Consider the following 11,095-nt stretch of genomic DNA (forward strand, 5'->3'; position numbering starts at 1 on the left):
GTCTAGAAAAGTGACCTTCAGAACAGACTGCCTGAATGTGAAGGAAACACGCTTCCCGCTGTAGGTAGGATATACCAGGGGCACCGTTTTCAGCTCTGTGTTGTAAGCACTAGCATCTCTTTAATTAGGAGAACTATAGTTAGAAAGCCTGAGGGTCCTTCATTCGTGACCCAAGGCAAAATTGGTGGAAGGCAACAGAGCAGACCAACTCAGGGCCTGGGAGGGACTCCATGACAAAAAGATCTTGTCAGTTGTCAGGGGTGGCTGCTCTAACAGCATGTAGCATGGGTGGGGGGAAAACAGTCTCTGAATAAGAATGCCCTGGGTAATTTATGTCCACCATGGCTGGTCTGCAGAGTCTTGGACGCCTCTATAGTAAAAGGGTGTGGGGAGAAAGACTAATGTCAACAAATTCTAGAGCCATTTGTAAGTGTTGTGGGATTAAGTGAGGAAGCACATCTGATAAACATATGACAGCTGTGGCTCAAGGGAATCAGCTCATCACCCATGTTCTGCCACTGACTGTCATTCTTCTAGCTCTCAACCCCCTGGTGTTGCCAAGGAGAAATCAGTATGAAAACAGTAATTCACATAAAACTGTCATATACTTGCACACATAAAAAATGTACTACAATGGTTTCTTAGTGTCAAAAGCGAAAAAAGGCTCCTATACCCACCACTCCCCAAAAGCAGCTTTCTCAGTAAGAAAGGTAGAATATATGCATAATCGACTAAAGATATCTAGAAACTGTCACAAAACCAGTAGGAAAATCTCAATAAAAACTAAACTTCGATTTTTCAATGTCCCCTCAACACACAACAAACAGAACATTATCAAAAAATTAAACTGTATATTAGAAATACACTTCAATTTACCTATGAATCTAACAGGTTTCAAAATGGAAATATAAAATACTATTCACTGATTTAAAGAAGAAATACTACCTATAATCTTATATATTATTTATTGTTGAATGATGACTCACAGAATTATCTGAATATCCAGCTCTGAAAATAATTAGTAGAAATCCACAGTCCAACAATGCACTTTAAAGAGGCTTGATAAACACCATATACTTACATTTATAACTTTTTCATGTTGAAAGTTTTCTAGAACATTACACATGAATTTCCATCGAGCTTTCTCATGTTACATTTATATCTCTCTCTTTTTTTTTTTTTCACATGTAGGAATGCGGATCAGATTTTCTTATGCTGTTTACATTCAAGAAGATGAATCCTGTGAGTCTTTTTATGCCTTCGGAAGGAACTGGGATAATTAAAGGATTTCCCACATTCTTTGCATTCATATGGTTTCTCTCCAGTGTGACTTCTTGTATGTACTTGGAAACCTAGCTGAGAAGAAAAAGCTTTGCCACATTGCTTACATTCATAGGGTTTCTCTCCAGTGTGACTTCTCTCATGTATTTTTAAGTAACTGTGATCTCTGAAGGCTTTACCACAGTGTATACATTTACAGGGTTTCTCTCCAGTGTGAGTCATTTCATGCCTGCGTAATGTACTGGGAAAATAAAATGCTAACCCACATTCCTTACATTGATAGGGTCTGTTTACATTATGTACTCGCATGTGTGCTCGAACGCGTGATGGGTAAATGAAAGCTTTCCCACACTCCTTACACTGATATGGTCTATTTCCAGCATGTATTTTCACATGTGACCGAAACCCAGATGGATTCCTGAAGGCTTTGCCACACTGCATACATTCATAGGGTTTCTCTCCTGTGTGCAGTCTCTCGTGTATCTTTAAGGCTTTGCTACTGCCTAGGGCTTTCCCACATTCTTTGCATTCATAGGGTTTCTCTCCAGTATGAGTTCCTCTGTGTAATTGTAAGTAATGGTAATAACCAAAAACTTTACCGCATTTACTTTCAGAGGATTTCTCTCTCTTGTGATTTCTTTCATGCAATTGGAAACCTCGATGACAAATGAAACCTTTACCACATTGCTTACACTCATAGGGTTTCTCTCCCTTGTGATTTCTTCTTACATGTATTTCGAAACCTTGATGAGAACTGAAGGCATTACCACATTTCTTACATTCATAGGGCTTCTTTCCTTTGTGATATCTTTCATGTACTTGGAAACCCCGACGAGAATTGAAAATTTTATCACATTGCTTACATTCATAGAGTTTCTCTCCTGTGTGAATCTTTTCATGTGCTTGAAAAGTATGAGGATATCTAAAGACTTTTCCACATTGTTTACACTCATAGGGATTCTCTCCTTGATGATATCTTTGATGTGCTTGGAAACCTCGTAGAGAATTGAAAGCTTTTCCACATTGCTTACATTTATAGGATTTCTCTCCTGTGTGAGTCCTTTCATGTGACTGAAAAGCACGGTGATATCTAAAGACTTTTCCACATCGTTTGCATTTATAAGGACCATATATATTGTGCATTGCCATGTGTCTTCGAAAACTTGTGAGCCACATGAAAGGTTTCCCGCATTCCTCACATTCATATTGTTTTTCTCCCGTGTGAATCCTTCCATGTATTTGCAAAGTTGCACGAAAACGGAAGGCTTTCCCACATTCCTTACAATGATAGGTTTTCTCTTCAGTGTGCATCCTTTGATGTATTTTAAATAAACTTGAAAAAATAAAAGCTTTCCCACAAAGCTTACATTTATATGGCCTGTCTCCATATTTCAGATACTCATATGGTTTCTGTCCAGTGTGACACCTGATGTGCCAATTAAGGGAAAAATGATGTGTGAAGACTTTTCCGCATGTATCGCACTCATGTGGTTTTACTCCAGTGGTTTTCTTGTTCAGACTGAGATTTGAGATAAGGCTGAAATTTTCTCCACATTGACTATCCTCTTTACTTTCATAGAGTCTTTCTACCATTTGACTTCTGCAAAAAATGAGAAGCACATTATAAATAATTTTTTAAATAATATTTTTCAAAATATTTATTAGGGTTTTAGGAAAAGTGTAAGTTTCCTGCCTTGTCTGAATTCTCCGAAGTTGAATATACTAAATGCTCTCCACGAGGACTTCACCCTTGCAATTATCAAAACAGTGATATTCATATATAAAGCATTTCTGGTAAAAATTCTTAAAATAACTAAATTTGGCCCTGGTGGGGTGGCTCAGTTGGTTGGAGCATCGTCCCGTACACCAAAAGATTGCGGGTTGGATCCCCGGTCAGGGCATATACCTCAGTGGCAGTTTCAATCCCCGATATAAGGCATATATAGCAGGCAACCGAAGGATGTTTCTCTCCCACATAGATGTTTCTCTTTCTCTCTCCCCCTTCCTCTCACTTTAAAATCAGTAAGCATATGGTTGGGTGAGGATTAAAAAAGAACAACAACAAAAAAACCCAACTAAATTTGAAGCAGGAGTTATTTATTTTGTTTCTTTTTAAAAAAAGTTCACACCAGGATTCTCCCATGAGACTGTACTTCCTGTTGTGACTGTCACTCACCTTAGTTTTCTCCCCTGGTTTTTGTCCTGATCTTCAATGTCATGATCTTCCCATTTTTTGCCTAAAATGTAGACCCAGAATAATGATTACAAATATTAAAAATTATTATAAAATTGTTAGATTCTATGTTCATTGTTAGCCGTGACCATGCCCAGTTTATTTATCAATGTCCTTTTCCACATTTCACATCTTGGAAAAAAGATGATGAGCAAAGAATACTTGTTCTCTAATTGACCAAGTCAAGGAAAAGTTGTCATCCTTACCTACTGAGTCCAGGTTCTTGAAAGTTTCCTGCATCACATCTCTAAACAGTTTCTTCTGTGGTGGATCCAGTAAGGCCCACTCCTCCAGGGTAAAGTCCACAGCCACGTCTTCAATGGCCACAGCGTCCTAAAACATCCCAAGCATGCTTACAGTAGGATGCGTGAGACTGACTGCACATGACATCTGGACTCCACTTATTGGAAGCTTATGTGTGGTTCTGTCATCTCCAAAAACTTATGCTATGACTTGATCACCAGAAGCTTACCCTCTGTCCACACTTACTTCCTTATAAATTTAACAGCATGATGAACACAGTGAAATGATTTACACACTTTTTTCTGTGATTGCATTACATCTTATTTTTCACTAATGGCAGGGTACAGAGCATGCTAAGAAGTGACAGAAATACTATACAAATAAAACAAATATTTTAAGACCATTGTGAGAAAAACTCTTTCATCTCCTTCCTCATTACCCATCATTTATAGTCCTGCATGAGGCAGAGGATCAAATCTGTATTAAAGTTTAATGAATAAAAAAAAAGGAAGCCCTTTCTTCTATTCTCATCACCAAACATGACAGTCCAAGGGACCAGTAGAAATCCAACATTTAATGAGGTGCAGCTGGCCATTATCACCCCTAAAGTACGCCAGGCCTATAGAAGTAGTCAGACACAGCTGGCAAAATAGAAATATTTTTGAGAAAAAGTATTGTTTTTGCCTTGTATAATCTTTACCCCAGACTCAGTTCTGCTTTCTCAGTCCAATTTGATGGGCTAGAAAGTTAATGGGAACTTTGAGTTCAGACACTAGGAAAAAGGAACAACAACTGAGACTACAAAATCCCTATGCTCGTGTCTCAGGGCTGCTTGGACACAATTTTTGGCAGACATGGGCACACACAGTAACAAATATGCCAGAAGTGCTCTTTACGGCAGAAACAGAACACTGCCCTGCACCTTGACCTTGTGGATCAGATTGAGATTTAATGATTGCAATTGTGTTCTGTGAAATCCACAAAGGTTTGACAGCAAATCTGCCTGTGAGTATAGCATACATGGATGGGAGGATTCAGCAGTGCTTTCCTTCAAAAGAACATAAGATCTCCATTTTTATTTTGCAGGAGTGTTTCCCAACCAGCCAGCCTAGAGGCTGCACCCCCAATGTTTCTAGTTCCCAAGTTCCCACGTGCAGTGAGGCAGCACGGTACCTCGAGCCCTGAGCACATGTCTCATCCCTTCGGTGATGACAGCACACATGGCCAAGAGTGTATGAAGGGCTTATTACTTCCACAACTGAGGTATGTGGGGAAGACAAGGCAGGCCTCTCCAGCAGTCATGAAATGACTTGAGAGCGCAGGAAGAGATGCCTGGACTTGTAAAGTTGAGGTCAGGGGTTGGGTTAGTTATAGTTCACATGCAAGATCAGGACCTCAAAGGGCTGAATCTCCTGCCATGTTTAAAGGAAGGAGCACCAAGGCACTCATCACTTTGTGTACATGTGGGTCAAAGGGGAATAAGGAGGAATGAGACTGAAAAATTTTCACCTGTCAATCATCAACTGAAGTCAGAGAATTCTGGTTTCTGATTGGACGTTTAAGGAACTTGGAAGCCATCATTACTGACCTCATAGGAAAAACTTGAACAACTTTTCTTAGATCCAGCAGAGCATTGAGGTCACAATCAAACCACTCTTTTCAAAATTGCCAAAGAGAAAATAAAACAGCATTTTATGTTATACATATATTTATTGGTTTTAGAGAGAGAGGAAGGGGGAGTGAGAGAGAGAAACATCCATCAGTTGCCTCCTGTATGCTCCCCAATTGGGGATTGAATGGCAACCTTTTGGTTTATAGGACAATGCTCCAATCAGCTGAGCCATCTGGCAGAGCAAAACAGCATCTTAAAATATGCCCAAAATATTTTGTTCTTATCAAGGCCTGTAATGCAAAGACAAAAAGAAAAAACAACCCTAAACTCAATACCCATGAACTACAGAGCAATTATACAAGATTGAAATACACATAATGGGGATACTTGAAGGAAAATACAAAGGAACAGAACAAAATAGGTAAGTAGCAATCACTGAGCTTTTAAAACTAATCATAGTCAGCAGATCGTACAATTAAGCAGCTCAGTGAACTAAACATGAAAAACACCAGAAATGCAAATCAAGTATATCATGTTCAAACTAGAGAAAAATCAAAGATGGAAATATATTGAGAAAAGCCAGAGGGGAAAACCTACTTTAGGTATAGAGAAGAAAGATTAAAATTAAATCAGACTTCTCAGAAACCATGCAAGGAAGAAGAGAGTAAAGTGTTTAAAGTGTGAAAGAAAAAAAAACACAAAACTTTCCTAGTTTGGAAAACCAAAAGTTGGTCCACTGAAAAACATTAGTAAAATGATAATATCTAGTCAAGATAATTGAGAAAAGAGAAAAGACAGAGATTACTAACATCAGAAGTAAAAGGGCAAATGAACAAGAAAAAGAATTTTATACCATCCAACATCCATTTATAATAATAATCTAGTAACAGAGGAAGAATTCTCTCTTCTTGAGAAAACATCACAATACCTATTGCTAATATCATATTTAATCATGAGAAACTAAATGCTTTTCTGGTAAGATGGGGAGAAAGGCAAGGTTTCCTCTCACCAGTCCTACTCAACACTGTACTGGAAGCCCTGGCCATGTAACAAGAAAAGGATATAAAAGGTACACAGAGTGGGAAGCAACAAACAAAAATGTCTTTGTTCCATATGACATGACTGTCTAGGTAAAACATCTGAAAAAAACCCACAATAACAGAGATGATGGATGAAATAGCCAGGTGACTGATCTTTGACAAATAAATAAAAGTAATTATAAGAAAAAAAAGAAAGTCATTTAAACAAACCATACTGGACATAATAGATACACACACACAAGACAATGAGTGTAGATGTAGAACTTAAACTTTGCACAACAATTAACTCAAAATAGATCATATATCCAAATGTATAATGCTAAAGTAAAAACAATTCCTAGAATGTAACATATGAGAAAATTTAGCCCTGGCTGGTGTGGCTCAGTGGATTGAGTGCTGGCTTGTGAACCAGAAGATCTCCAGTTCGATTCCCAGTCAGGGCACATGCTTGGGTTGTGGGCCAGGTCTCCAGTGGGGGGCGCACAAGAGCCACACATTGATGTTTCCTCTTTCTCCCCACTTCCCCTCTCTAAAAATAAATAAATAAAATCCTTTTTAAAAAAGAAAGAAAGAAAATCTAGGTGACCTTGTATTTAGTAATACATTTTTAGATAAGAACTAAAAAAAAAAAGTTTCACTTCATTAATATGAAAAACTCCTGTGTGTGGAGTGTTAATTGAATGAAAAGACAAGTCACAGAGTAGGAGTAGGATAAAATCTTTTGTAACTTACCTAAGGAATGATGGGTATCCAAAATTTTCAAAGAACTCTTAAAACAGAACAATGAGAATACAAATAAGCCAATTAAAAATGGACAAAATACCCTGTCTGGGTAGCTCAGTTGGTTAGAGCGTGTCCAGATATGCAAAGGTTGCGGGTTCAATTCCTGGAGCAGGGCACATTCAGGATCAACCAATGAATTCATAAATCATTGAGCAACAAATCAAGGCCTGCCTGTCTGTCTGTCTCTCCAATGAACAAATTTTAAAAAGTGGACAATTCACTAAAGAAAAATACAAGTGGGAAATAAGCAATATGAAAACATGGTCATTGCATTGGGGGGTTACAAATAAAACAATGAGATATCACCATATACTTATTTTCTGGCTTTATTCACATCGTCTCTCTCATTCAACTACATTATAAAAGCCCAATTTCTAATGAAAACTAGAATCAAACAGCTGCAATATTCCAGGGAGAAAGGAATTTAATGGAACCCTGCTCAAAAATATGAGAATGAAAGCAGGTAAGCAGCCTGCTTCCCTACATTTCAGAAGGAAACTCACACTCAGATAGGCGAACATAATTGCTAACTTGGGGTCTAGGTGCCCCTGCTTGAGACAGAACCACTGGAGTGTGTCTATCCCTGGGGAAGGAGGGGAAGGACACCTGTGCGGCCCCAGGAATAAACACAGGCGCTCCACACACCCTCCCCTCTCCTGCAAGCATGGATGTGCTCCCTCCCTCAGGCTTCCATTCTCACAAGTGAGGCAACTCTCAGTTTGGTATTATTTAATGTTTTGACCTAAATGAACTCCCTAATTCATAAACTCCATTGTCTACCTGATCTTCATAGACTCCTCCATGTGCAAAAAATACGCCTTGAGCGCACCTAAACTGTTGTTGCAAGATTCAAACATAAGTTCTAAAAATGTCTAGACTTAAGAAACAACAACCTCAGAAAGGGTGTCATCCTTACTCCCCCTCCTTGGGCATGTGCATTCCCAGCTTTCCAGGTGTCTGCAGCTTCCCTCAGTGTACCAGCTCCTTCCATGGTGGGTGTGAGCAGGTAGGATACCTGCAAGGGGGAGGCTCCCCAGGAAGATCAACTGGGCCTTCAAGTACTTTTCTGTGCAGGCTCACAAGGGAAGGCGCACTCCCCTGTGCAGCGTCACTGACCAAGGGCCTCCGCTCCCCACTGAGAAGCCTGGTACCACCCGATCGATATGTAAATTACATAAACCCGACATTTGAACAATCCAGCAAAATCACTCAAACCCAGTGATAATGTGGAAAGGAGGGAAGAAAACAGTAACTCATTTTTCTTAGTTAAACCAGAAATGCCCAAGTATCTGTTCCATTCTGGAAAAAAAGGTGTCGGTTAATTCTATTTCCATGGCAAGACATTGTTTTGTAATAACTAATCACACTTGAACACGTCTGCTCTGCAAGTCTACGCTCTGGAATTTCATTTGAAAGCGCCAAAAGGTAAAGAACATACCTCAGAAACTTACTACATGCTGAAGGGAAGAAAACAGTGAAACCAGAATTCTTTTTTTTTTAAAATATATTTATTGATTATGCTATTACAGTTATCCCATTCCCCCCCCTCACTCCACTCCATCCTGCCCACCCCCCTCCCTCCCACATTCCCCCCCTATAGTTCATGTCCATGGGTCATACTTATAAGTTCTTTGGCTTCTACATTTCCTACACTATTCCTACCCTCCCCCTGTCTATTTTCCACCTATCATCTATGCTACTTATTCTCTGTACCTTTCCCCCCCTCTCCCCCTCCCACTCCCCTATTGACAACTCTCCATGTGATCTCCATCTCTATGGTTCTGTTCCTGTTCTAGTTGTTTGCCTAGTTTGCTCTTGTTTTTGTTTTAGGTGTGGTCGTTAATAACTGTGAGTTTGCTGTCATTTTTACTGTTCCTATTTTTGATCTTCTTTTCCTTAGGTAACTCCCTTTAACATTTTTTATAATAAGGGCTTGGAAACCAGAATTCTTAACAAATGAATTGGTAATACTGGATTTTTTTTTCTGAACTTCATCATTCTCTTGCCTCTTTGAAACTATTTTATACTATCTTTCAAGCTCCATTGATTAAATATATTCTACCCTCACCAAAAAAAGAAAACTTAAATAAATCAATAAATTTCATCAGGGTGTCACACCTAGGGAGAAGCAGTGCTAACAGGGTAGATTACCCAGGAAAGATTTTAAAAGATCCTCCACCCGAGGACTTCCCACAGGATGTCTGTCTGTGTCCCGGGAAGGTCCTGGGGGTGAGGAACAGGGATCTCCCCTCATGCAAAATATTCAGAGAAGAAATTATGTCTTTAAGAAATAGCTATTCATAACTACGTGGAAAAAAGGATAAGTAAAATACTGGACTCTTTCGGATGCACCACGAATGACCTTGTGGATAAGAGAAGGGACGTGCCATTTGGGAAGGAGGAGAGGGATTTGGAAATTTAGGGATTTATTGCCAGCCCCAGATAGAGCTTAGGTGGGGGAACTGGGTCGTGGATTTGGTACCCTGCTCCCTTAACCTTTCGAAAACTCAGGAAAATACAAGTGTCAGTGGGAGAAAGCAGGAACTCAGGATGCCACACACCGCAGCTCCTCCCACGCGCAAACTCGGGAGTCGGACTTAACGACGGTCCCCTTTTGACCCTCTCCCTCACCGCACCATCTGGGAAGAAGCTGGGCTGCGCGCGTAGAGCTGCCAAGGCAGCTTCTAGGCTGGGCCGAGTTTGACACGAAGGGACGGGACAGGATGCCCGGGGTCTGGGCCCGCTGCCAGCCAGATAAGATACAGGTACCGGCGGTGGCGCGGGACACGGAGGTGGGCAGACTCGACCCTGACCACTGGGAGGCCGGTCCGCTCGGCAGGTTCCAGCGGTTCCGACCAGCCCCAGGTCTCCATCTCCGAACCCTGCCCCCATACTCACCATTTCTAGGTTTCCTGGGTCTCCCTGAGTCCTGTGTACGCCCGGTGCAGACCACAGCGCCACAGAGGCTGCGGCAGAGCCACCAAGAACCGTTCACAGTAGCGGAGCAACGTTGCGGACTAGAGCGTGGCCTGAGGGTGAAGGGACCGTTTGAGGCCTGTACGGGCCGTCGCCCCACCCATCTGTCCCAGAGAGGCCTCTGATTGGTCAGTTTGTAAGTCCCTGCCCCCACGCGCCTGAGTGACAACCACGGGGAGGACCTGTGGCTTTGCTGAACTAGCGCTGTCGAAGGCCTAGAATCTGTCTGCTCCCTCCCTCCCCATTCTGGGCCCCACCAACAGGAGCTTTTAAACAGAAGTTGTTCCTGGCCTGGGACTTACTCCTTTGTCTTTTCCACTGTTCCGTCGGAAGGCGTGGTCAGAGTTGCTAGCAGAATTCCTGATTCAGTTTCAAGATGGAGCGAGAACACACGAAGGTGGGGCAGGCCAGCCCACCGAGGCACAAGAGGGTCTGATATCTTGTAGAGGGTCCAGGATTTGGCGTAAGGCTGCGACCTCACTCATGGAACTGTGACCCTTGTTTAGAAACACAGACAATCTGACCTCACCGTCTGTAACAGAGTCTGGCTCCGTTTTAGTCTTGATCCTTCCAAACCTTGAACTTTCCACCCATCCGTCTCAGCCCTTCTCATTTGGCCCTTAAGAGAAAGAATCCCAGAGCTCTAGGCTCTGGTGGGAAGCTGGAACCCCGCTGGGCACGGGGACTCTTCTCAACCTAATCACACGGTGAGAGGCGTGTTCATCACATTCTCAGGTGTATGCTGGACACTAAAGGAAATTAATTTTAGATCAGTTTTTCCCTGTGCCCCTAGAAAACTTCAAAATGTAAACAGATTTAATATATCTAACGTTTAATTTCTATTTTTACTGATATAAGCAAAACTATTATAAATCATCATGTAATTTTGGGATGCACTTGGAAACTTTCTCTCCCAGCTTTACTGAG

At 41.2% G+C, this 11,095-nt stretch overlaps 1 protein-coding gene across 1 annotated transcript; it reads right to left on the bottom strand.

The window, feature by feature from the left end:
- Positions 1-1,200: 1,200 nt before the first annotated feature.
- LOC112301366 (zinc finger protein 709) lies at positions 1,201-10,226 on the bottom strand. The gene is made up of 4 exons (XM_024556808.3): positions 10,091-10,226; positions 3,721-3,847; positions 3,458-3,518; positions 1,201-2,881 (listed from the first exon to the last, which is right to left on the bottom strand). Exons 1-4 carry the CDS (start codon positions 10,091-10,093, stop codon positions 1,201-1,203), a joined length of 1,872 nt encoding a protein of 623 aa, XP_024412576.3. The 5' UTR covers positions 10,094-10,226.
- Between the last annotated feature and the right edge of the window lie 869 nt (positions 10,227-11,095).

This window comes from Desmodus rotundus, chromosome 9, assembly GCF_022682495.2.
Source record: "Desmodus rotundus isolate HL8 chromosome 9, HLdesRot8A.1, whole genome shotgun sequence".
NCBI lineage: Eukaryota > Metazoa > Chordata > Mammalia > Chiroptera > Phyllostomidae > Desmodus > Desmodus rotundus.

Bases quoted from the DNA above. Each gene is read 5' to 3' on its own strand.
- LOC112301366 (XM_024556808.3), bottom strand. The intron at 3,519-3,720 runs GTAAGGATGACA...TCTACATTTTAG, and splicing joins CAAGAACCTGGACTCAGTAG to GCAAAAAATGGGAAGATCAT. The intron at 2,882-3,457 runs GTGAGTGACAGT...CATTTTTTGCAG, and splicing joins AACCAGGGGAGAAAACTAAG to AAGTCAAATGGTAGAAAGAC.